At 47.3% G+C, this 26559-nt stretch overlaps 3 protein-coding genes across 4 annotated transcripts in view; all 3 read left to right on the top strand.

Annotated features, from left to right (window-relative positions):
- Window positions 1-1661: 1661 nt before the first annotated feature.
- On the top strand, window positions 1662-7831 carry adamts1 (ADAM metallopeptidase with thrombospondin type 1 motif, 1). The gene is made up of 8 exons (XM_070855347.1): window positions 1662-2670; window positions 3507-3847; window positions 3984-4116; window positions 4227-4684; window positions 4842-5028; window positions 5236-5414; window positions 5670-5845; window positions 5955-7831. The coding sequence occupies exons 1-8, from the start codon at window positions 2046-2048 to the stop codon at window positions 6691-6693; spliced, it is 2838 nt and encodes a 945-aa protein (XP_070711448.1). The 5' UTR covers window positions 1662-2045; the 3' UTR covers window positions 6694-7831.
- Window positions 7832-10646: 2815 nt separating this feature from the next.
- On the top strand, window positions 10647-16167 carry cyyr1 (cysteine/tyrosine-rich 1). The gene is made up of 4 exons (XM_070855881.1): window positions 10647-10877; window positions 13353-13452; window positions 14416-14576; window positions 16025-16167. The coding sequence occupies exons 1-4, from the start codon at window positions 10787-10789 to the stop codon at window positions 16156-16158; spliced, it is 486 nt and encodes a 161-aa protein (XP_070711982.1). The 5' UTR covers window positions 10647-10786; the 3' UTR covers window positions 16159-16167.
- Window positions 16168-17195: 1028 nt separating this feature from the next.
- The window catches only part of appa (amyloid beta (A4) precursor protein a), a 32132-nt gene continuing 22768 nt past the window's right edge, over window positions 17196-26559 (top strand). For both annotated transcript variants that reach the window (XM_070855351.1, XM_070855349.1), the window contains exon 1: window positions 17196-17354. In XM_070855351.1, coding sequence (XP_070711452.1) covers window positions 17295-17354 — 60 coding nt within the window. In that variant the 5' untranslated portion in view covers window positions 17196-17294. The remainder of the gene's footprint in view (window positions 17355-26559) is intronic.

Raw genomic sequence — 26559 nt, 5'->3', positions numbered from 1 at the left:
GTGTCACTGGTACAATTTTAAAAACTCACTTAATTAAGGATCAAACCGTAAAAGAGCAGATTTCACTGCCTCCAGTTCCAACCTGAAGCTTCTGTTAAAATCTAAGCTGAGCCAATGGAGTTTGGTGGTTTCCTTACACCGAGAGGATCTCAGCTCTGCAGATTTAAATGGATTCAGACGTAAAATCAAAGATGCTCCATCACATTTCAGTGTCACCTGGTCATCATCCCCTAAAGGTTCAGCGCTGACCCAGGATCAGCACCCATTCTCCACTCAGCCGCACCATTGCTGCCCCCTTGCCTGACAACGTCTCACTCCTTTCACCCTAAAAAGCTCCCAAATGTGATGCTGAGGCGCCACCTGTCGGCTACACTTGAGCTCGGCCCATCAAGTGATGGAAAAGCTCCTCAGCAGTCTGGGGACTTTCCTAAACTCGTGTCTACCATCTATTGGGAAATTAGGAAATTACAAGTATTCACTTTATCAGAGCTGTTGCTGTTAAGGTGGACTTCCAGAATTTGTCCCCTCAGAGATGCACCAATGATGTTTGGTCCTGTCAGTCAAAAGTTAAACTCTGTATGGAGAGTATGCCAGTAAGCTCTGTAGAGGCCATGTACATTGTAATGTACTTAAAAAACACCTCACCACATTTCTATTGTCTTTCTCTTACTGTGTGATCTAATTATATTCTATCAGGATTAAACTGCTGCACTTTTCCTTAAAACTCTGTGCCAGAATAGAGTAAACACAGTTTCTCCAGTGTGAAAGGTCTTTTATTTATTTGTCAGTGGACTGTTGATCACAGGGTTTCTGCTTTGCCAGTTATTTTTAATGAAACTCCAGCGTGAACTCTTCCTGTCTGTTGGAGAGGGCGCACGGGGCGAGCGGGCGGGGGTACGAAGCCGGAGGACAGGGGCTCTGTCCGCCTTGGTTTCACCGCTGAGGCAGCCCGCCGGAGGACCCGCTCCACCTTAAGACCTCAGCGGCCCCTCTCTGCTCCCTCTCCCCGGGGAGCAGAGCTGCGGAACCCGGCCACGGCGCACCACAGCCGGCTTGGCACGGGGGAGGTGAGTACGGCTCCCGGAGCCTCGGCCAGCGCGATATGGTTACCATTCCCGACCCACTGCCATCTCCCCTCTCCAGTTGCACTGACACTACAACACTGCTCCACATCATCCACTGCTGCTGTCATCCTGATTTATGTCGGAGTAGGCACGAGTTCAATAAGTAATATATAGCTCAGTGATGAGGTGACAAAGTAGAGCGCCAAAGTTAGAGGTTTGGTTTTTATTCATGTGTAAAAAAATATATTATGAAAGATAAATATAAGATATTATATATTAGATTAGACATTACAAATATAAAATATTATAAATGTAAATGTATAGCTCGTGTACGGCGCTTTGGATGAAATGATAATATTATTAGAATATATTGAGTGATAATATTGGTGGGTGAATATGTTCTTCTTGTAACAGACAAACAGAGTCTGACCAATGATGATGATTATTATGGCAACGCTCCAGGTCGCTGGTACGTTTTCGTTGCGCACGGGATTTGGCCCCTCTCAGATCAAACGGCTCAGGAAGGGGGTGGTCCCGAGGCAGGGGGATATATAGGAGGGACCTGCTCTGTTCTGACTGCAAGGCAAGAGCAGAGAACAGACTAAACGGGTCAGCAGAGAGAGAGAGAGAGAGAGAAAAAAACCTGCCCCCAAACTCAAAGAGTGAAGCGGAGACATCTGCTGAGTTTTGGAGAGAGAGACCTGTTGGATTTTACTGCCGAGACCCAGCTTTTATTTTCATTGAATGAAAGGACTTTTTTTGCAACAGCCAGACCTGCACATAACTTTAAATGAGTTTTGCACTGGATTTGATCCCTTTTTAGATTTTTATGCGCGTGCGTAATTTTGGGGACAGTTTTGTGGACGTTCAAAGACTTGGGGTTTTGTAGCTTATAGTGGAAAACCTTTTAAAGGATTTACTTGCTACCCGTAGACACTTTATTATCATTTTCTTTGTCCACTTGTCGGATTTCACAGTTTTATGATGTTGTTTTTACACGTTTCCATCAGCGTGATTGCCGCTCTGTGCGTCGGCACGGCGCGCAGTGCCTGGGAAGAGAGCACCGTGGTGCCGGTCAGACTAGACCCAACAGCCCGATCGGAGAGCGAAACCGAACCGTGGCGGACTCTCTCCGCAGAGGAGAAGGAGAAGGAGGCGGAGATGAGGGAGTACCGGTTGGACGCATTTGGTAAGGAGCTGGTCTTGCAGCTAGAGCCTGACCAGACCTTCTTGGCGCCGGGTTTTGTCTTCCACATTGTGGGGAGTCCCGATTCCGAAGCCACGCAGGAACCCAAGACCGGAGCCGAGCCGGGTTGTTTTTTCTCGGGCACGGTGAACAGAGAGGAACACTCTGCCGCTGCGCTCAACCTGTGCCACGGGCTCAGGGGCGGATTCTACTTTCAGGGTGAAGAGTACTTCATTCAGCCCCTTAACTCGAGTGACTTCCTGGGCACCGAGGAGGATGTCCACATCATCCGCCGTAGAAGCCGTGCGCCTTTGGCTGAGGAGGGAAGCTCCAAGTGCGGGGTCAACGAGGACGAGGAGAGGGTGCCAACGAATCTGGAGAAAGAGGCCAGACAAGGAGCCGCTAACGCAGACCAGACAGGTAAGGCTGGCGCATAGTGCAGTGCGCATTTTACAAGAGTGAGCTGAAATTATGAGCCCATTATTAAAAGTGACTAAAAAACACGAAGAAAGTGGTTTATTTACTCTAAAGAATGCCACGAAAAGAACTCTACAGCTGCAGACAAATAAGCAAATCACTTATCTGCAATAAATATAAATATCAAATAAATCATATGCAGATCAAAGTGCTGTCAGCTGGAGCTGTGCGTGTGCCAGAGCGCACAGCATGCGGGGTGGACTCAGCTACCTTTTTTGACAGCGCCGTCTACGCACTATCAGATATGAGGAAGGAAGGGGAGGGGAGGAGAGGAGAGCACGGGGGTGGGGGGGCTTCTCCAAGAAGAGGAGGAGGAGTGGCGGAGGAAAGGGGAGGGGTGCAGCGGGGTTGGGGCCAGCCACAGCCCGGCAGAGCTGAGACGTGTAAACTCGCCTCCTGGTACAACTCGCACCGGCAGACATTTTTCCCCAGAAAGGATTTTCTCCCTTCGCCCTTTCTCTCTCGCATAATTTTCCACCAGAGAAGGTCAATGTAGGAATGTGGACCCTGAGGAGGAGGAGCCGCCGGTGGTGTGACGCTGAGTCACAGCCAGGCTCCTCCAGGCACATCCGGAGCTCTCTTGGAGCCTCTAACCCTCGGAGAAAATGAGCCTTTGTATCTGCTATTTAGAGCACTGGCAGAATTTTTAGTGTGCAGACTGACCCAGAGAAACTGAATCATTTCTAGTTAGTGCTGTAAAATTAGGACTGAAACCTGATATCAGCTAACAGGGCCTGTGAACCTACTTTGGTCTGACCTCTCCCTCTCTCTCCCCTCAGCCCACCACAGAACCAGGCGTTTTGTTTCCACCCCTCGCTACCTGGAGATCATGCTGGTGGCAGACCAGTCCATGGCTGAGTTCCACGGCGCCGGGCTCAAACCCTACCTGCTGACCATCATGGCAGTGGCATCCCGCCTCTACCGCCACCCAAGCATCCACAACTCCATCAGCCTGGCGGTGGTGAAGCTGCTGGTGGTGTACGAGGAGGAGCGAGGCCCTCAGGTGTCATCCAACGCCGCCATGACCCTCCGCAACTTCTGCCAGTGGCAGCGGCAACACAACCCACCGAGTGACCGCCACCCTGAGCATTATGACACCGCTGTGCTCTTCACCAGGACGGTAAGTTGGAGTGGAGGAGGGAAGCAGCATGTTAGGAGAGAATGAGTCAGATCAAAAGAGGAAGAGAAGTCACATAGAAGAGCATTCAAACATTCGTTTTCTCTTCATTCATTTTGCTCTCTGCCTGCCTCTTCAGGACCTGTGTGGTGCCCACTCTTGTGACACTCTGGGCATGGCAGATGTTGGCACAGTGTGTGACCCTGATAGAAGCTGCTCAATCATTGAGGATGATGGGCTGCAAGCAGCATTTACTGTGGCACATGAACTGGGTAAGTAGGAAAAAAAGAAATCCATGTTCTTGTAAATACAAAAAGTTGAAATGTATTCAGTCAGAGATGGAGCTTATTCTAGAGGTGGTCTTTTCATCTCTGTCCTCCAGGCCACGTCTTCAACATGCCTCATGACGATGCCCAGCTGTGCTCCGGGGTCAACGGTGCCCACTGGGGCTCCCACATGATGGCCTCCACCCTGTCCAACCTGGACCAGCAGCAGCCGTGGTCCCCCTGCTCCGCCCTCATGGTCACCACCTTCCTGGACAACGGCCACGGTCAGTGCCTGCTGGATAAACCGGTCAAACCTCAGCCGCTTCCCCAGCCCCTGCCCGGGACGGTCTATGACGCCGACCATCAGTGTCGCCTGACTTTTGGCGAAGAATCCCAGCACTGCCCTGATCTGAGTACCACATGTGCAGCTCTGTGGTGCACTGTGACTACATCCAATGGTTTGCTGGTGTGCCAGACTAAGAACTTCCCCTGGGCTGACGGCACGCCATGCGGGCATGACAGCTACTGCCTGGCTGGACAGTGTCTCACAAAGAGCCAAGCCGCCAAACATCAGGTAGGACCGACACCCACTGGAAATACACTTCAAGCACCTAAAACACACTGTATGATACAAAAGTAGTTAATATATTGCAGCATACTGGTTTAACTCTCAGCTTTGAATCAATCAGCTAAGTTAAAAACTGGAATCGTCTTGTCCCTGGTTGTTTCAGACTCCTGTCAATGGTGGCTGGGGAGTGTGGGGTCCCTGGGGTGACTGCTCTCGGACCTGCGGAGGAGGGGTGCAGTATTCCTTTCGTGCCTGTGACAACCCTTTGCCCAAGAATGGGGGAAAATACTGCGAGGGCAAGAGGATCCAGTACCGCTCCTGTAACACGGAGGCCTGCCCTGATACCAACGGTAGGAGATGTCTGTTATCACAATCAGTTAATTAATCTGAGATAAGATTTGAGAAATGGTCTAAAGACTTTCTTGAAAGTTTAGCTCAAGTTCAGCTTGAATATAGAAGCCGTGTTTTGATGTACTTTGCACGTTGGTGTGAAAGTTAGCACGTGGGTCAGGCTGAACAAGCAGTAAATCTGACCTCTGTGTCTCTCTCTTTCTCAGGCCTGTCATTCAGAGAGGAACAGTGCCTGGCCCACAACGACATGTCAGCCCAAGTGTCGCTGGGTTCAGGGGAGGGTGTTGAGTGGGTGCCCAAGTATGCTGGAGTTTCACCCAAAGACCGCTGCAAGCTGGTGTGCCGTGCCAAGGGGACTGGATACTTCTTTGTCCTCAAATCTAAGGTGAGATTTATTAGATGCTGGATGATTTCAATGAAGCCTGTGTTTTATTCTGGTTCAGAACAGTGTTACTACATTCTGAGGGTCTTACTTCATCTCACAAGAGTCCTCTTACCTGTGCAGACCTGCTATTGTAATTTTTCTCAGCCTCTGGGCTACTGCCTTGCTGAGGAAGACTTTTTTTGGCTCAGACTCTTGTGTAACAGTCTTTCAAGATGCAACTTTTAAATTCCATTTGTGACTCGTTGTTGCCCCCAGGTGGCTGATGGAACACCCTGCAGCCCAGACTCCACCTCGGTTTGCGTTCAAGGCCAGTGCGTCAAGGCCGGATGTGATCGTGTCATTGGGTCTAACCGGCGCTTTGATAAGTGCGGTGTGTGTGGTGGGGACGGCTCCACCTGCAAGAAAGTGTCAGGCTCTCTGGAGCGTGCCAGGTAAACATCTAACAGCCATTTTGTCATATACAAACCTGCTGTCTTTATAGTATACACTGAAAACCCATAGCATGTATGTGAAAATATTTTCTGTCTGTCTCTGCTTCAGGCCTGGTTACCAGGATGTTGTAACTATCCCTGCTGGCGCCACCAACCTGGACGTCAAGCAGCGCGCCCCAGGCAACGGTCGTCATGATAACAGCTACTTGGCAGTGCGTCGCCAGGATGGAAGCTATCTTTTGAATGGCGAGTACAAGCTGATGACCATGGAGACGGACATCTCGTTGCAAGGAGCGCTTTTGCGTTACAGCGGCTCCTCCGCCACCCTGGAGCGCATCAGGAGCTTCGCCCCACTGCCCGAGGCCCTCACCATCCAGGTGCTGTCTGTAGGGGAAGCCCCGAGGCCTCGGGTTAAGTACAGCTACTTCGCCCCAAGACCCAACAATGCTGCTTCAGTCTCCAGCAATGGAGGCCGCCGCCAGTCCATCAATGCCATCCGAGAGGTGGGTGGAGCCGAGTGGACTCTGAGGGAGTGGGGTCCGTGCTCCCAGACCTGTGGAGGAGGTACGCAGCAGAGAGAGGTGGTGTGTCTGGATCCCCAGGGTCGTCCCTCCAGAGACTGCCCAGAGGAGCTGCGCCCCTTGGCCTCACGTTCCTGCGCCACCCAAACCTGTCCCTCCTGGCTTCTGGGAGAGTGGTCGGTGTGCTCCAAGACCTGCGGCCGAGGCTTCCGCAAACGCCAGCTGCGCTGCATCGGCCATGACGGGCGCACGCTAACCCATGACAGCTGTGACCCCAAAGACCGGCCGCGGCCCCTGCTGGAACTTTGCAATCAGGGCGCCTGTTAAGGACTGCTTCCACAATCTAACCTCCTTTCACACACCCAGCTTTCACAGAGACATCAGATGAAAACTCTGACCTGCCTCCTTTTCCCCCGCGGACAATCTACAGAGGCCTATGAATGTTTACATCCAGAGCAAGACTGCTGCAGATTTTCATGGGTTCCAGGCAGTCCTGCATGTCAATGGGTCCACAATGACTGTGACTGTAAAGGCCGATCTTTACCCATTCCCTCCATACATAACGCGGCCAGATGTTGGTCCACAGCAGCACTGCCACCCAGCTGCAGCAGTAAAGACTGATCACAGCTTGCTGCCTGTGTAGCCTCAGCGCAGCAGTGGCACCCTCTGCCTCTCATCAGGGGAAGAAAGCATGGACAGTCCTGATTTCCAGAAGGAGCATGCTGCTTACCGTGCCAATGTCATGCTTGTGTGTGTGAGAGTGTAAGACTGTGTGTGTGTGTGTGTGTCAAATTTTGAATGCATGTATATGATGTTTGTCCAAGCTGGGCTGGACAGACGCATAAGGGTTGGGGTGGGGGAGGTTATCGCAGAGTATATAAAGAAACAAATGAAAGAGAATAGCTCATATTCTACTTGTTCACCCCATCAGGTATGGAAAATAAGATAGTCGTAGTGTTTATGTTCAAACTTGCCAGTCTACATTTATTTATCACAGATCTGTAGCACTTCATCTTTGTTTTTGCCAGCGGCACATTATAACATCCAGTTGTCTCTAAATGCCTCAGTACACCGTACTTTGTCCTTTAGCCATATCTTGCCCTCGTCTACACAGCCTTCAAAGAGGGAACTCTTCAAAGACCAAAGAGGAGTGTGTGTGTGTGTGAGTGTGTGTGTGTGTGTGTGTGAGTGTGTGTGGAGACCTGAAGAGGGACTTGTCTCCTGCTACTACTTCATAAGTAAGTCTCTCCTGCCTTCTGCGAAGGCATCTTGTTTTTTTTTCTATCGAGTCTTTTCCTTTTGTACAGAATATCCAAACATTATTTATTTTTGTACAGCCTGTTAAATATAATCATGTGGCTTTTTTAATATTATTTTTTATTTGTTATTGAGATCACAGAAGGGAGTAGAATATATAGAGTATTTATACAGTGATATATATAAATATATATATATATGTATATATATATATATATATATGGTCCTAGGTTCATGAATAAAGAATCACATTGAGTTGTGCAGCTGATGTGTCCAGAGTGGTTTGTCTGTTTGACGTTGAAAAGTCACACACACATTTTAAATGCATCCAGCAATTAGATTAACAATAACTCAATGACCCCGTCACTTTGTGAACATCAGTAACACTAATCTGCATTCATGTCGTAGCCCACTGATATTTGCTACCAGGTGCTTGATCAGTTTATCAGAAAAAGCTTCATCCATGTACAGGTCAGACACACAGAGTGTCTCTGGGAACAGTGTCAGGAGTGTTGGACGTGTTACAGAACAGGTCACGATGAGGGTCGTTGATCCATCCTGGTTTGACATGGAAGTGCTTGTGAGGCTCTTGTGCACCAGTAGCTGCACCTCTTTAACTCCATGCATCATGTTTTACTGGCGTGAATGAGGCAAAGACAATATTACCCAATTACCAAAGTCATACTGACATTACAGCAAAAACAAAAAGACACAAGTACAATTCATACAAGAAAATAATGAACACTTGCTGTGTGTGTGTGTGTGTGTGTGTCTGTCGTGGTCTAGTGGTCAGCACAGACACACACTCACATTTGTCTTTCATCACTTGTGAAGTCCCTCATTCCCATAATGCCTCACTGAGCCCTTTAACCATTATAACAGACATGCCTCACTCCAAGCCAAACCCTGACCTTTAAATTAAAGCCTTACACAGAGCTTTGAAGCAGCGCACACGTGTAAAGTCAGGCTCTGTCCACTAGGTGGGAGTGTTTCAGCCTGTCACCAAGTTGGAGCCCTTCTCCAAACAAGAAGAAGGGCAGTGCAGTCATGGCCGCTTTAAATGAACTCGTTGGCCCCCTTTTGACTGCATCCCTGCTTCACTCTCTTCTCTTTGTACTCTCCATCCCATGAACTCTCTGGAGCCCAGCTGGGACCAGAAATGACCTCAGCACTAAAAGTCGTGTGTGTGTGTGTGTGTGTGTGTGTGTGTGTGTGTGGCACTTCCTGTCGGGCCCTGAGGAAGATGATCTCCTTCCCTTTGGGCTCCCAGTGCAGCACAAAGGAAATCATTATCCTGTAATTACGCATGGTTAAAAAGAAGATTGGCCATCTCTGTAATCTGCATAATAGCGTAATGTGTCACCGCACTCTGCAGGCCTCAACAACTGCACCCTGCACGTCGTCCTCTGCTACCTTCAGACCAATGGAGAAAAACACACAGTCGTGGAGGAAAACATCATTTATTGATACGTTCGCCTGCACGCCGACACTTTTTCACCTGCTTGTTTTTTCACGTCTCGGCCTCGGTCGGCGTTCCGGCCTAGAAGAAACATCTGGCAGGCATTATGAATCATCGCTGCTCCATGTGGGTGGCATTTCTGAGAGCTAAATGATCTTCATCCGTTTGCCACCCTCGGCGTCCCATAAAAGTTACAATGGCGGTGAAATGGGTCCACTTTTCAAACTTCAAAAAAAGCATTCGTGTATAAGAATTCTACATCCATCATGGCTGACGGCTTCTATCTATTTATCTGTCACGTATTCATCTTTAATGCCCACCACTGTTAGGTCATGAACTGTTATTTGCCCCATAGTGGGGGGCTTTTTAGAGCTGTAATTCACCTCCTTAATCATCACTTTTATGACTGTGTTTAAGTCCTACAGGTTAGTACAAGTGGCGGTTTTGATCCAGAATATGCCAGCACATATGGGGGAGGGAGGGAGGGAGGGGGGGGGGGCATCCTTTTAGTGGTAAATCACAGCTCTTTTCTACTTTTAAGTTGCCTGATGAAGATAATAAGTGTAAGAACTGGAGTATCAGCAGCTGAATGACCCCTGTGATCTGATCTGAACATAAAGTAACATAAAGTAGGGCCCGTGTTGTCGTGGCGGATGTGTTGTCACACAGGTGTGAAGCGGCCCTGACTCCGCTGTGATCCCGGTGGGTCGTGACGTGACGTGACGTGACGGAGCCGTGAGAAGACTCAGAGGGGCGGGAGCGCGCGCGCGCACACGCGCAGGCACACACGCACAAACTTTCCTCCTCTCGTAGAGTAAAGTTGGACAGACATAACAAGAGTAAAACCGGAAAATGGCGTTTGAGCCTTCAAAATAAAAGCACACACAACAACTACTACTAAGACTAAGGTCAACAAATATTTTGACATAATATGATAGAAATTAAGTCCTGAGGTTTAAAGGGGCACTCCACCAGTTTTACACATAAGGTTTAGTTTATTAGTCATGGGAACACAGCCTGAGGAAGCAATGCTGCCTGAATTACAGCATTTTTTAAATTTCTTATAGACAATAATAGGCCTATCTTATATTTGTCAAATTCAAATGGCTCCATCGGCATGGCTGTGTTTAGTGGCACAGATACTAACATTGACAACGTGCATAGTGACAAGAGGAAACAACAGGCCTACAAAGGTGTCATATTTAATAATTCAGAAAATGTAAATGAATTCAAACTGCTTTTTAAATCCTATTAACTATTATTATCGCCAGTTTGTAATATAGATAGATAGATAGATAGATATTCTAACATATTGTCCACTGCCATATGGGGATTAATTAGTCTTATTTTGAAAATATTGACCGGAAGCCAGTCTTTCACTGTGTGGCTGACTTCACGCCGCTCTCTCTCCCTCCCTCTCTCTCTCCGGGGTAATTTGAGCAAACGGGGGACGGTGGGGGAGTGTTAGGGGAGGGGAATAAAAAGCCGAGCCGTTGTCCCGGCGGAGGTGGAGGAAGTGGACGGAGGCAGACGCTCACACGTGGAGCAGCAAGCGGAGCGGAGCTTCACTTCGGAGGGGAACCGGCGGAGGAAGTCTGTCTGTGGGGAGGGGGGAGGACACGGCCATGGTCCCGGAGGAGGCGGACAGGTGACTGGTGCTGGAGCAGCGCGGTGTTGTTACCCACTGGTTGGGAGAGAAGGGTCATGGAAGAGTCCCGGAGGGGGACGAAGAGGGGGACGCAGGCGGAGAGATGGAGGCTGCTGAGGAGCTCACTGCTGCTTTGTTTCTTCACCGGTGAGTTGTTCTGCCCCGTGTCCGTCATTGACCTCCTTTATTAGCGATGCCACAGGAAGGAGCCGCTGGGGGGGAGAGGGGGGAGTGTGGTGGGGGGGCAAAAAACCCTCTTAGAGAGTCCTCTACGTGTTGGAACTACCGCTTTAGGTGCGTAAAACTCCAGTTTACGCGCAAAGCGGACGTGAAAACTGCTGGAAACTTGATGTGAGTCAAGGGGAGAGGGAGAGGGAGAGGGGGAGAGAGAGTGTGTGTGTAATGGGAGGGGGGGGGGTCAAAGGACATGGGGCCATTGTCTCCCAGCGTGTGGAGAGACAGGATCCAGGAGGACCACCCAGACTGTCTGCTGGTGGGACCTCCTGCAGGCCCCCCACAGGGAAACACCCCAGCTTTTTCCACAGGGCTGAGTGTTAAAGTGAGAAGGTGGGCTGACTGTGTCCACAGGAAGCATCCACTCAGACCTATTTGTTGTGAAATGCTCATTTTTCTCCATTAAAAAAGATGCACACACTCTGTGTTCTCCTCTGCATCCACACTCTTCATCAAAATCATCCTCCTGCAATGATTTCAAGGCAGCACTCTGCTTTCTCTTTACTTTTCTACCTGTGTGTGTGTGTGTGGGGGAGAAATGTGCATATTTGCCCCCCAGGCACACATCATTTAAGCAAGTGGCGGCTGAGAGAAAGCAGACACACACACACACACACACATGCGGAGGGGGGGGGTGCTTGTTTTCTTTGCAGTGTCCTTCATTTGAAGTGTGCTGACGCGCTCCGGATGGTGAAACACAACACAAATATCACAGATCACGGAGGGAGGAGGGCTGGCTGGCGTCGTGGCAGCAGGTTGAGACGAGTACACAGCTGTGTGTACAATGCTGGTGAATATGGAGGCTTAGGCTGGGCAAGAAGGGGTAGGTAGGTAGGTGTGTGTGTGTTTGAGATAATGAACCACATTAATCACACACAGACACACACACAAAGGCATGTCATAGATCCTGTAAATGCAGCATCTGTTCTGTAGCAGGAATAAGCATGTAGGCTGTGAAATCAAGGTGCTGGAGAGGTGAACCCTTGGCTCAGAGATCTGCCTGTGACCCCCCCCCCACCCCTCCAGACACTAACACGTGCCATTGTGGCCTGTTTTAACAGCCCCCCACTCAAAGGAATGAATGCAGATGCTGCTGGATCACTGTGGCTCACGTCTGTGCCCCGTTTTCACACTTCACACAAGTAGTTTAGCTCCCAAAACACTGGATCCTACACTTCCCATAATGCAACTGCCTGGTAAATGCAGGCAGAATGACTTTAATAGTCAAAGAGTCGTTTTTCATGATGGATTTGATGGTAGAAGGTCGACCCAGTGGATGTTTTTTGCTTGAAAAATGATGAACTGATTTCTTAGGTTGTTGCAGATTAAGTTTCTACAGATCGACAACTTGTTGCAGCTCTAATCTTTCTTTTTAAACGACCATCAAAGTGGTGTGAGTCCGATTGGGTAACTTGCTGCGGCCTTCATCTGATTCTGGACAGCGGATGTAACAAATTCTGCAGCAATCAAGCAAAAAAAAAAAGCCCTCCAGGCAAACGTCTCGTGTTCCAAACTCCTCGGTAATGGCAGGATGTCATAAGAAATGTGCTAATTTCTCAGGATGTGTCACACACTGATCCAGCCAGCTTACAGCCTACAGTGTTGGATTCAGCTGGTCCCCAGTCAGCCTGGGACACGGAGAAACAAGTCAAGCATGTCAACATGTCTGCTGTTGCCTGTCGCCATGAGATCTAAGGAGAAAATCACAAACTGAAGTCTTGGACCATAGAAAGTGCCACGATGCAGCTGGAGGGGGGAAATGATTTTAGTTTGCTGCCCGATCTGTTATTTAAAACCCCCAAATGCCAGAATACAGGCTGGCGTTATTGGAACAAAAGCCAAGGTCCCAGTATGGGTTCACTGGAGATCTTCTTTTTGTTTCCCCAGACGCTCCACAGGTATTGATTGCTCCTTTTTTAGAAAAAAAAAAAAAAAAAAGCAAATGCTTCTTCGGCTGAGCTCATAATAAATCGACTGTCTGTCTTTGAAGGTGTATAAATAGAGGCTGCTGGGTGAGGTTGTCTGCTCTGAGCTGGGTTTGTGAAAGGTTTCATTATAGCAGCATGGTTTTCTCGTCTTGGGAAAGGTTAATGTTTCCTGATAATAAGGCTTAAGTGTCTGTATAAGGGCTTCTTTTATCATAAGTGGACACTTGTGACTTCTTATAGACTTGAAGTAAACTAGTGCTAAGTTTTTGTTTTTTAATAACCACCTATTAAAAAAATAAACCTGGTGTTACAGGCTTTAAATGTTTCTAACTGTACTAGCTTTCAGGGAATTGTTGGTGTGTTTTTTTTTTTTTCCCTTTTTCTGGTTCTGCAAAATGTACCATCCTGCTTTAGCAGAATCTAAGGTGTGTGTGTGTGTGTGTGTGTGTGTGTTTTGCAGGTGGCAGCGAGGCCCAATGTGAAGGCTGTATAGAGTACTGCTGCGATGGATCGCCGCCTTTCTGCTGCTCCTACTACGCCTACGTTGGAGACGTCCTCTCGTAAGTTGGTGCCAATTTTACACTGGGGCCCACAAAGACTTCTTTCCACAGACCTACATTGTGAAGGAGACACCTATAAGTTAGTGGATACTTTTTTATTTATTTATTTATTTTTTTGAGTCACAACCTGCGAAATGACTTCACCATGAGGATTTTATCTGTTCACTCCATTTGGAAAGTTTAGCAGAGCTGCAGTACCCATCATCTCAAAGATGGTTTCTGTCATTGTCAGTATTTCTCATCACACTGGTGTGATTTGTTTGCTTTTAATTAGTTATTTTGACATATCAGCATCTTCTGGGATACTTTGGCTTAGTTTTTGTATAGTGGGAGGAAGCGGAGACGTGTCATCCATCTTTATGTACAATCTGTGGTTGATCACTCTAATCACCTCTGCAGTTGTCAGTGTTTTCAGGATTATCTCCTCACACACACCTAACAGGCTTGGTGCAGTAAAGATCTAACTGACACAGCAGCTGTCTTCTAACCCAGAGGACCTTTGACCTCTGACCTCGGCCTGCTTTGATTCAGCACAGCTGCTTTAACTTTTCCTCTCAGTTCTGAGCCGTTTCTCCTCTTAAGATGAACACGTCTCCGTCCTTGACTGACTCTGAAAGTTTGCTGCTCTCCGAGGCAGCGGTCTGGATGTGACGAGCTTAATAACGCCGAACACGGAACAAACCTGTTAATGATGAGTGTTCTGTTTTAGAGTTCGCAGACTCCTCTGCAGTGAACGCACCACACACTCTGTCATGCTGTCACACTCTTGGCGCAGACACACACACATGTATCACACAGCTGAGTTACATCAGATGCTGCAGTCCATCTCCATGGCAGCAACAGACATGGCAGCCTGTCTGTTTGAGACGGCTGTTTCCTCTCACACTTGACTGGGTGGCTCACGGTGTGTGTGTGTGTGTGTGTGTGTGTGTGTGTGTGTGTGTGTGTGTGTGTGTGTTCCAGGGGCACTGCCATCTCCGGTATCGTTTTCGGCGTGGTGTTTCTCATGGGGGCGGTGGCGGCCTTGTTCCTGTGCGTGTGTATGTGCATGAAGAACGGGCGGGGCGCACGGGTCGGCGTGTTCAGCACCTCCTACATCAACACGGTGACCCAGGGATACCCAGGTGGGACAACACACACACACACACACTCCTTTCTTTTCTCCTGCTCCATCTTTCAGTAATTGTGTGTGAAAATATGCTGTTGAGATTTTACTCCCCTTATGATGTCATGTAAAAACCTCACTGCTCTCCATTGTTAATTCCTCAGTAGGAGATGATGTCGGAGGCAAAAGCGAAGCAGCGGGCTGTTGTGTTCGCCTAAAATGGACCGTTCAGAAAGTGATGGTTTTTTTTTTTTTTTTTGCAAACCTGCTTCAGTCGGAGCTCCAAATAAAAGTCTGAACTTGAAAATGAGCACAATATGGGAGCTTAAAGAAAGTAGAACACTACACAGTGACAGTGGCTCCAGCCTATTTATTACTGTCTGCGTGATGATAATTAAGCACATTACACACACTGTGGGGGGCCGTTACACTTTGGGCCGCAGTGACACCTTATCTCCTGCCCTCAGGCGAGCATAAAAAAGAAACTGATGGAAAAAAAATGAACAGGAGGGTTATGTTACAGGATCCACCTTGGCCTTGAGCACAGACCTGTAGCTTTTCATCACTTCCCTTTTACCCACTGCCTCCCACGAGGCATGATTTGCCTCCCTCTGCTCTCACCGTATTACATCTGCTACACCCTGTTCCCACTTGAATGGAGAAAACTGGCAACAATGTTCCCTCATTGTACTCGCGGGTACTCTGTCTGCACATCACGGCCTGTACACGGCGACACTCTCCTGCACCCGGGAAAGCTGCTTTTTTCCGGAGCTCATCACTTATTTATCCCACGTCATTCTCCTTGGTGTATCGCCTTCGCGCCAAGCCGGACTGTCGCTCCCCGCCCGGCCCTGCGGCTCAGATCGTGTTTCATAAATGTGACGCACCATCAACAACACACATGCAGTATGAATGCATATGCATGTAGCTATTTCCCTGCTCCACTGTCACCAAGTATCTATATTCCAATATGCTTGTATATTATTCACTTGTGCTTTACACAGATAAAATAGTGAGTAGTTTCTTTTCTCATTATTAAACTTAACAACCGTGAGAGATCAGCACTGGACTTTTTCAAATAAAGCTTCTCCTGTTAGAGAGTCATTAACACTAAGTGTTAATAATGGTGTAATCTGGAGTGTGGCTCGACTGGCTCTGTTAATCTTCTCTTTCATCTGTGCTGCTTTTGATGTTTCACTGAGTAATACAAGTTTCTCTGAGACCGGTGCATTGTGATCATTAAAATGAGTCTTCACGGCCATATTTTTGATGCTGGTCAGTCCTCCAGCGTGCAGTCTCTCAGTCCGCCCACTAGAGGGCAGGACTGCCCCATCAGTCCTCATAGAATGGGGGCAGACTTCCTGAGCTTAATGGGCCTCATTCCCCTTCTAGCATGTGAAGTTTGTAATTACAGAGAAGTGCTTCTGAGCTAATGCTTCTTTATCTCCCTCTCCTTCCTGTGCGCAGGTCCTCCACCTCCATACACCTACGACTACGAGATGTACCCTCCCTCGCTGCACCCCCCACCGTACACCCCGGCTGAGCCTCGGCCGGCCAGCTACTCCCCTCCTCCTCCGTACCCCGGCTGCACCCGCAAGTGACTCCCAGCAGCACGGGTCGTGTGGCGGGCAGAGCCCTTTCAGGTTGCACTGTAAAGACCATTTAAAGGCCCCTCATCTAAATGAAAAGGGGGGGTGGTGGCCCAGTGCAATATTGCTCAGCAGGCCAGAGTTCCAGGCTACAATCCTGCAGGGTGTAAATGTCTGGAGCAAATGGCGGGGGGGGGTGAACACCACTGTAGCACCACGTTGGTCAGGACGCCCCAACACGTCCACATTCTGACAGACTTAACCATCAGCAGCCTGCAGCTGGATCCCGCTAATATCCAATATCCTTATCCCTCCCCGTCTGTGCACATCAAAGGCACCGCACCGCTTTGATGAAGGTGGAGACCACTTTTGTCAGCATGGAGGGGAACCTCACATCACTGGAGGAGAAGTGTCTTTCCAGGACACACTATAGACTCTGCTCTCACTTATCTTACAGTTTTTAAGAACTTGATTCACATCAGTGACTGATGTGGAAGTTGATGATTAAAGCCAGAACAGGTCAGGTGTGTCATGATGCTGACTTGAATATAATGCACAATAACACTGACCTTTAAATGGCAGGAGTGTTGCTAACGAACTTGAAACAACGTGAGGGTGAAATCTGCTCTGCTCATCGCATCACGTTCAGCTGGACTCTCAGTAAAACTCTACATCTTTTTTTTGCCTTTCGCAAAGTTTCTAATTGGAAGTGAACTGCCCTCACTGTGCTGTGACTGATGCATGTGGTGGATGGCTGAGGTTGATATAAGCCATTTAACTAATTAAGAAAAATGTGTCATATGAATGATTTTTGTTATTTTTTTTTTAATGGTTTGTTCCTGTTTTCAATGGCCGTGTTGTAAATTAAAGATGTGATTAAAAAAACGTTTTGAAAGTATGAAGACTATTGTCTCCATTTAGTCGTGCGCGTGCGTGCGTGTGTGTGTTTTTCGTGTGTGTGTGTGTGTGTGTGTCCCACTCCGCCGTGGTCAGGTGATCGGGCTCTGAGCAGCTGTGCAGCCTCGGTATCGCTCCCCATCAGACAACGGGAGTCACCGGCGCCGAACACACTGTTTCCCACCCGACGCTAAACGTTGAAACTGCCCGGTGAAACGCCGCCTTTCGGAGCGTCGTGTCAGCCAACCGACATGGGGGACCGAGTAGCTTTACTGCTGCTGGCCGTAGCGGCTTCGGCTCTGGCTGCCGAGGTAAGAAAAATCCGCTTTTGTGCGAGAATTTGGAGTCTTTTCCACCATATTGTTGCTGTCAGCGGAGTCGAGCTAGCTGCAGTTAGCTACAAGTAGACCGGAAGCCGAGCGGTTGTCCCTCCAAAGCTAAAGCCTGGGATGGTAGATATTAAGAAAAACAGGCAATGCCGTTTAAATTCTCTAAATCTAGATGACTTAAATTGTAGCCACCGATTGAATAAGGATGGCTTGTGTGAGATTTGCGGTTTTAAGTTGCTGTTTGGCGTTTTAACTTTAACATAACCCCACTTCAGATTAATCTGCTCTGTTTGGTCTATCGATATATCAACGCGGAATTTACCCATGAAAACCAAAAACAGTAATCTCATTAGCACTCAAAATCTTCCTTGTGATACTTAACATACTGTACTATGAGAAAATAGTGTTTTCTTTTTTTGCTCATCGTTTTATTTTGGGGTCTAACCGGAAGTCTTGTGCACAAATCCAGTAAACTAGACACAGATTGTGAACAGTAAGCGTTAGATATGTATAAACCAGAGAACATTTAGGTATTTAGTACCCATTAAGATAATCTGTTAGTATTTATTGTAAATTAATTAATAATTAACCTCCATGTGAGGGTGAAATGTACCTTTAAACCCCCTGTTCTGATGCTCCGTAACGCGTTTTCTCAGGCGAAGTCTCCCTGTTGGCAACTGATTTATTGAAACTGTGATAAATGGGGGTTAACGGAGATAAAGCTACACCCATAACGTCGTCCCCCCTTCTTTTCTTTTGTCTGAACCCGACAAGCGAGTTGCTTTTTCTCCTGTTTTTAAAAACGCCACTAATAAGTTGTGGTCCGTTAACGAATTATAATAATATTGCGCAAACGGCTGTGAACGAGGCGGTTATGTAAGGCGCGTTTACGGGTCGTTGGGTCTAATTTAATCCAGGTAAAGTCACTACAGTGGATACATGAAACGCGTATTGTCTCATTTTCCACATCCCGGGGCTAATTTTAAGGGAGTGGGCGTGTTTGGGGAAGGAAAATAAGTCAATAAGGCGTCTTGTTCCCTCTTAATGAATTATTGACGCCGAGTTTTGGTGCTAACTCAGTGTTTGAACCCGCTGAAGGCGACAGTAGTGTTAGAAAATAAAGGTTTTTAAGGCTCCCAGTCACATCTCAGTCAGATGGTAGAGAGAATAGAGAAGTAAGATGGCGGCGGTGCACTGCAGCATTTATCCAGGGTCGGTGAAACTGGGAAGCCAACAGGAGCTCTGCCGACATCATTGTTACCTTCCCAGCTATTTCCTCTACCTGTCGTACAGTTTTGTGTCAGAACAGTCCCACTGGAAACATCAGGTGTTGTTGAATAATGCCTTTTTTATAAAAATCAAAATGGACCTAGTTTAACAAAAATCACTGCTCATCCATTTTTCCGAGCGTCTTTTAACGTGTCATGTACACGGGCTTGTGCTGTCACTCCAAAGAGAAACAAACAGCTGATTCCAGGTTTGTTAAAATGTCACATTTGCATTGGTGTGATGCTTTACTTCCCCATTTTCATAGCAGGCTGATTACAGAAGCACCATTTCTAGCAGGGACTCTCTCTCTCTCCCCCACTGGGATTTTTTTTCTTCACCTTTTTAATGAGGGATTTCAACACTTAAGGTTGTGGCTGCTGCTGTGAATGTAGATTGGCCTTGACGGGAGAGAGATGACAGGTTCCTGTGTAGTCACATTGTTTCACATGGTACCTGCAGCTGCTGTTCAGTGTTATTTGTGGGCTCTCCGGCTGTAACAGTACCAGCCTGCATGCACGATAAAGCTGCTAGTTGGAATAGATGGATAACCAGGCCTCTTGTTTGTGCCGCCTTTGAGTTCTCACATGTATCAGGTGCAACGTAGCGGCCGACCTTCAGCGTTCGCCCCCACGTCGCAGCCTGTAATCAGCCTGCTTTGAACCAACGGTTATGGATGCTCATCAAGCAAAAGCTCTGGCTTTGTTCACAATCCAAAGCTTGGGTTACTTCGGGCGATCTTAACCCTACGAGTCCTGTGTTTACATCGCAGAAATCAAAGGCCGAAGCGATGCAGCGCGATAGAAGAAGTCGTTTAAAATTTCAGGACTAATATGAGCGAGATTAAATCAGATTTGAAAATGAGATGTTGCAAGTTTTTGATCCTGCTTGGGCTTGTTTATAGCCCTCACGACTGAATCACACACACATTTCTAAATACACAGCTCCAGGAGGATGCTTCTCCTAGCGGGCCCGCGGTGTGGAGCGTGGGAGTTGGATGCCAGCCTTTGTGTGTTTGTAAATCCTTGGAAAATGGCTCTTGGATGGGTGCAGGCAGTCTGTTTGTGTGCATACTGCAGTCTTTCAGCCCGGGGCGGACCAACCCTCTCCCCTTATTAGCGAGTTTAATGCCATTATGCCTGTTGGCTCTGCCAGTGTTTCTCTCTGGCACCTTCTCTGCTGCTCACGCTGCACTTTCGATTCTTTGAAGGAGAAATCCACTCGACGCTATTATAGCTCCCCTTGCTTTCCACTTCCTTAGTTTACTTTTTATTGTAGCCTCTTTCGCCTGCCTCGCCTGTACTTCTATTCCTAATTTGCATTTTGCAGAATGCCTTTTGACAACCTCCACAGAAAGAGTTTGAACTTTGTGCTCAGCTCAGGGCCTCCAGTGTGCAAGTAGATAGAAAAACAAAAGCAAAGACGTTTTGAGAGTTAAGAAACCTCTTAATCAAAAGGCCACTTGTCGTTTGGCCGTGCAGGCCTCAGGTCATATGGCTGTGCTGGAGCCAGTGTTGGTGAATAATTCAGTTTCTTAATTGTCGCCTGTTGTTGAACTGACCTGCTATCAGAGAGGCTCTTCTGAGATTTGCTGTTGTGTTTTTTTTGTGCAGTCGAACTCTACAGTGGCCGTACTGGACATATCCTGTGATGTCAGCGGAAACAAAGCGTCAGTCAATTGATTTGGTGTTCAACAACTGATTTTTCTTTTCCATGCAAGCTGTTCTAGCTTCTCAGCGGCAGATGTTTTGGTTTTCTTGGAGTTTGGAGTCATACCTGGACAAAATTTGGTGTCATAATAGTCACACTGGGAATTTAAGGTTGTCTTTCATAATGTCTCCTTGGTTTCTGACCAAAAGATGAATTAATTAGTTGAGAAAATGATTGGCAGATTTATCAATAATGAAAATAGCTCTAGTTACGTCATCTTCATTTGAACATTTATCCGTGTAAATGCTGAAACAATACACTGACTAATCACCTCTGATAACTGCAGTAAATTTAAAGCATATAAGCTGCCGAACATGCAGGTTTCATATTCTCAAATGTGATAATTTGCTGTTTCTGTCTGCCGTTTCTCATTACAAGTTGATTATCCTTCCGTGTCGGGCTGTTGGTTTGATAAAATGAGCAATTTTAACATGTCGCCTCAGGCTCTCAGGACTTATCAGCATTTTTTTTTGACATTTTGACCAAATGATTCATCATTTAAACGAGAGAAAAAAAAAATCAATAATGAAATTAATGATAGTTGCAGCCAGAGAAATAAGAACAGCAGTCACCAGTCACTGTGGTGATATTAGTTTGTCGTTCTCCTCCTGTGTCATCTCAGTAAATGGAGGGTATTGTCAAATGGTAGGACTGGATGTTCTCTCCATAATGACACATGACAGGTTTGTCTCCAGCTTTTTTTTGTCTCTCTCTCATTTCCTCTTTTTAACCCCACATGCCCAACCAGTGGTGCAGAGAGTCGGCTATGGAAGGTCCTTGTTCAAACAGTGCACATTGTCCATCTTGGTGGTGTCACCAACAACAATGACTCCGCAGCGCTCCCAATTAATGTTCCCCCTGTATCCCCCTCTGTCTGTCGCGGAGAAAAGAATTCCTGACCTTTTGATACTGTTGTTTCTGTTGTCATGGTCCCTGGAAACGGGGAGGACGCTGATGTGCTTGCTGTCTTTTGAGCGCCCATCGCTTCTCCTCTCTGTCCACGTAATGAAACTTCAGACAGCGAAGCTTCCCCGGTGGTGACGTTAATCAGCTGTTCAGGATCCCAGAAAATGCTTTTCTTTACTGTTATTCTTTGCTTCCTCCTCTGTGTTGTACTTTTTCTTTTATCGGCTTCTTTATGTGCTCATAATGTTTTGTCCCACTGAAAGGTAGCACCCCCCCTCCCCTTTCAAAGCATGTCAGGAATCTGTGCTGATTTCAGTGCTAACAAGCCAGAGCGCGGCTCAAAGGCCTGCTTTGTGCAGTGCAACCTGGCCTCTGAGTGGGACACCGCAGGTTTGATTAGATCCTACAAGTATCTGATAGCATAAGAAACCAGGTTCCTTCGCCTGTTGACTCAAGAGAATAACGTGGATGGACATTTCACACTCTACTGCGAGTAGCCCGGTGCATTTAAAGCCATGTGTTCATCATTTGAGAAGAATCTTGAGCTAGTTTGGGGATCAGATCAAGAATCCAGTTTGATGACGGTGCTGAAGTCTGGTGGCACCACCCACACCTTGACAAAATGTGAATTAGACCCCTTACAAAATATTCAATTCACTAATGGAGCCGTAAGTCTGTCCTTTTGAAAAGCCTCCTCTTCATCTTGCTCACCTCCTCCTCTTCACGACTGGCTCATAATTAGCTTTAATAGGTCAAACATGCACACACCCCCGGCTTTACTGCCCGGTAGTATTCAGGGAAGACAACACGCTCCCTCCCACTTCTCATATCCCACCAGGCAGCGCCATTCATCACCATTGGACCGTTATTTCCATCTGTAAATATCAGCAGTGCGCCACGAAGACACACTCTTCATCCCACCACTGCTGAGTAAGCAGCTGCTTGGTACAGAATCTAAATAATAAGCCGAGAAACAAGCCGCCCTGGCCTTGCACAATTACTCAGCAGCAGCGCGGAGCCCATCCAGCATTCACTTCATCAGGAGGACGCTGCTCACACACACACACACACACACACACACACACACACACACACACACACACACACACACACACAAACAGTATTCATACACACATAGCCTCCATCTGAAAGCATGTTCCTGCCATTACTTATTAAGGCATCAGTGCTGCAGTGCTTTCATAGTCACATCTCCATCATAAGTGCCGTGTGTGTGTGTGTGTGTGTGTGTGACTGACCTTCTGCTGAGATACGACATCGGCTGTGGTGATCTCTCCCACGTGTTCGCCGTCACACATCATGACTCAGCTGTTTGACTTAACAGTGCAGCCGATCCAACAGGCTGTTCGCGTCCCGCCCGCTGGATCCCAAGACCCAGAGTGTAATGAACCAAAGAAGCTCCCAGCTCGCCCAAGAGGGGAGACCAGTAGAGGTGCCGCCTCCGCCTGCAGTGCCTGCGAGGTTTGACATTTATTTTGGGTCGAGTGCATTAAGCCTGATGTGAAGCGGCAGTCAGGAAAATGCTCAGAGAAACCAGAGTGGCTCACAGCATATGTGGTAGCTCCGTCCTTAAGAAGCAGCTCTGTGAGAGGCCTGGCAGTTTAGTTGCAACATCCACACTCCCTAAGAAGTGGGTGTATCCAGTCAGCTTTTACACGTTGGACTATGGCACCCATCAAAGTGTGGAATGAGATTAGTGCCCGCAGAGATTGTATTTAATTGTCATGAATTTGATACTGTCGTGCATTTATGAGTTGGATTTGTTCAGAAAGAACATGTACTTCTGCTGCTGTTGCTGTTTCCAGCTAAAAGGTCAGAAAGCTTTCAAAAGAGCAGAAATGGGGTGAAAAAAACTTTAACTCACCCGCAAACACCAACGAGACCATTAGAAGTATGACTTTTAATGTTTTTGGATTAAATATTTGCTTGGTTTTCAGTCTATGAGATGCATTTTAAACCCGAAGACATCTTTATTTCATCTCAGCAGTTTGATATGACCGGACATAACAGAAGAATCCACAGACCCGATCTTTCCTTGGAAGTAAACCACAGAAATATTTCCTACGACCACAGAGGAGCTGGGCTCTCTTTTTCCTCCTCTAGTTTCCTCGTTCTCACATTTTCATCCTCCCAGCTCTTATTTTTTTCATTAAATGGACGCACGCTAAGAGCCTGCTCTGGCTCAGCGCATCTTTGATTCCTGCAGAGGCTGCTGACTCATTATTTTAAAGATGTGTAATCTTCTCCAGAAAGTTTCTCCTTAATGATGAAGTTCTTTCGTTTCACCCCCCTCCGTCAACACACAGAAATACCCATGAGGGTCCTTGTTTTCGAAGGATATATTCCTCCACTTACAGAAATGATCTCATCCCCTCATCCTCTCTCTCCACCCAGCGTCCTGGGTGTTCGGGGTTGCCATAGCGCTACAGTCTTCCCCAGGTGCCTGGTACTTGGACTATAATTAGGCCACTGTGTGTTATTCCCGTCTTTCTTCTCACCCATTCCTCCCTCCTTTCACCATTTTCCACCAGAACAATTTCTCACACTCTTTTCCTCTGAAACGCTGTGTCATCCCTACGGTGTGTTACTGATGTGCTGCGTGCCCTCGGCCTGAGATTCACAGTTCAGAGGGTTTATGAAACCAATGCCTCTTCGTGGCGGGCAGCACACTATCAATTGTAGATGACAAGTTGTCTCGGAGTCCAAGTGTGAAATTGGAACACTTGTTTCAAATGCCAAGTTCTGTGTGTGTGTGTGTGTGTGTGTGTGTATGTGTGTGCAGATGAGAGACGGATGAGATGGAGCATTGCGTCAGAAAGTGGACGGGTATTCGTGCTATTTCTGGATCTGTTTCGTGTTTGGTCTCCATTGTAGAGGTGGACTTCCTGTGTTTGTATAGTCGACAGGACAGATGCAAAGCTAGCCGTGTGTGTGTGTGTGTGTGTGAGGGAGGAAGCCATTCATTGTTTAGAAAGTCCCTTATGTTTGAATTGACAGCATGCTTTAGGAAAGCCCCTGGTCCCTTAAATCTTCAGCTGGGATTTTTTGTAACCCTTTTAAGACAGTGCAGTATAAATGATTAGTGGATGGAGGCTGTGCTCGTAACGATTCACGCACCCATCAGCACCCCAGGGCCCTGATCCACAATGACTCCTCCTAACAACCCTGATGAAAGATTACCTCATCTCACAATCAGCGGTAAACTTGTTTTTATGTAGTCGTACACATGTGGGCACACACTTAATTTAAGCCTTGAATGAAGTTCTGCATTGTTGATAAGGACAGTTCAAACAGTGAGGCTCTTAGCTTCACTGTTTGCAAACGGACACGAGGATAACATATGCAATGTTGAACCGAGTTGCTTGTTTTGTGTTTTTCGACGATATGTAGCTGATGCAGATGGCGAATTATGCAAAACATGTTTTGATCATTTCCTGTTGGAAAAGTCAACATGGTTATAGTTAGAGAATGAAGATGCCGCTGTTATCGTTTTGCTGAGAGCAAGAGTATTGTTCACATGCATGCATCCAATCAATAGCATTTTTGTGACATAACCCATTTAAATAAAAAAAAAAGATGATGCAACATGATGCAAAAGGGTCGAGGTACAGCAAGACTGCATACATTCTGATCTGAGTCGCCATAGTCGATGTAGTGATCACTGAGTGCGTCTCAGTGTGAGCACAGGCGATCACAGCTCCATCTGTGTGTGATGGCAGCCCACCTCAGGGTGCCTCCCTCTCCACACACACACACACACACACATGTTTCCTTATGAAAGAAAGCCAACCTGATGATGAAATTCCCACTCCCAGGTGACTTGGATACCGGTGTTGCCTCAGGTTGCCACAGCGATGACTTAGGCAGGTTATAACAAGGCAGTTCCCCGAGGTTGAGATGCTCCGTATCCATGGTGATTATAACCAAGGAAACCAGCCATCCTTAAGTCCCCTCCATCACGTCTAGACAAATTAAGTGGGCAGAAGTCAGAACTATTTTTCTTACACACTTCTAATCAGATTTTAAACAGATTTGTCTGAGATGCTAATTTCTGAGGAACCCCCCCGAGACGAGGCTTAATCGCATTGAATGTGAACAAAGATAATGCTTCAAACTAACTTCAATTTTCCTCACCCACACCCAGTGCAAACTTCTGAGGGTGACTGCTGGGATGAGGAAGAAAAAAAAAAAAAAAAAAAAAAGATGCAGTGTGCACATGAAGAGAGCCTGGGTGTGGTGGATCTCACATGTGAGGAAAGTAGTCAACATGGACGGGCGCGTTTACAGTTTGAAAGGCTTTTGGCTCAGAGGAAACATTTTATCGTGTTCGTTTGACATTTTAAGCGCGATAAGTCAGGAGATCAGGATTTACCCCGGACTGCATTGGGTCTATTGATTTAATGAACATAATGCGATGCAGTCTGAGTTTCTTGAGGTGCTCGGGATTCATCATAACCTGATTCAAGTCAGCCTGAAGCCTTGGCAGCGCTGCTCAGAGGATGCGCCAGGCAATCAATCCCACACCCAGTTTTTTATTTTTATCTTCCACATTTCCAAGCCAGTGCTTCTGTTTTTCCCCCGGTGTTTGTTTATTTTTTTGATGAAGGCAGTCTGTCTGGTTTTACGTCCGGTCTTTCATTGAACTTTTGGCGAAGGGAAGAGGGCCTGTCTGCCCGGTAATCAGCGACACACACTACCCACTAGATCTGCTTCCCAAACATCAGGCGCGGATAACGTTACACACACACTTAAAGTCCAGTCAAAGAAGATCTGAGGGGTTCAAGTAACAGCAGGGCCGGCCAAGGTGACTGTGGAGTGCGCGTGTGTGTGTGTGTGTGTGTGGACGTGCACGCGCCTTGTGCAAAAGCGCCGTCGCTGTGTGCGAGAGTGTTTCTGTCACCTCGCCAGTCTTATCTAATTCAGCCGTCACATATCCTCCCAAGCTCAGCGAGCAAATTCCCACAGCGATGCATCCTTGTAAACAACCCGCAGACAGCCGCGCTTCTGCTCCCGTCCACCACAAGTGATTGATTAATGACTCAAAGGAAAGCAATCTAAGTTTATTATATTACACGATGCCTTATCCCGGTCATAAACGTTTGAAGGCTACCAAGGATAACACAATTACATCTTTATTTGCATTGTGTTATAGGAGACGCCTTCTCTTTGTTCCTCTTCACAGCGACTGTGTATCTGAGCCGCTGTTAACCATCTTCAACACCCAGCGGTGGACATTATCTGGGGTGTGGTACATTATGTCCCAGACTGGACAATAAAGCCTTGTCTT

The sequence above is a fragment of the Pempheris klunzingeri genome, chromosome 24, assembly GCF_042242105.1.
Source record: "Pempheris klunzingeri isolate RE-2024b chromosome 24, fPemKlu1.hap1, whole genome shotgun sequence".
Lineage (NCBI taxonomy): Eukaryota > Metazoa > Chordata > Actinopteri > Acropomatiformes > Pempheridae > Pempheris > Pempheris klunzingeri.
This window is presented reverse-complemented; position numbering and strand designations above follow the sequence as displayed.

Coding starts and splice junctions, on each gene's coding strand:
- cyyr1 (XM_070855881.1), top strand. CDS start 10,787: ATGGAAGAGTCCCGGAGGGGGACGAAGAGGGGGACGCAGGCGGAGAGA. Junction 10,878..13,352: donor GCTGCTTTGTTTCTTCACCG/GTGAGTTGTTCT, acceptor TGTGTTTTGCAG/GTGGCAGCGAGGCCCAATGT. Junction 13,453..14,415: donor TACGTTGGAGACGTCCTCTC/GTAAGTTGGTGC, acceptor TGTGTGTTCCAG/GGGCACTGCCATCTCCGGTA.
- adamts1 (XM_070855347.1), top strand. CDS start 2,046: ATGATGTTGTTTTTACACGTTTCCATCAGCGTGATTGCCGCTCTGTGC. Junction 2,671..3,506: donor CGCTAACGCAGACCAGACAG/GTAAGGCTGGCG, acceptor CTCTCCCCTCAG/CCCACCACAGAACCAGGCGT. Junction 4,685..4,841: donor GCCAAGCCGCCAAACATCAG/GTAGGACCGACA, acceptor TGGTTGTTTCAG/ACTCCTGTCAATGGTGGCTG.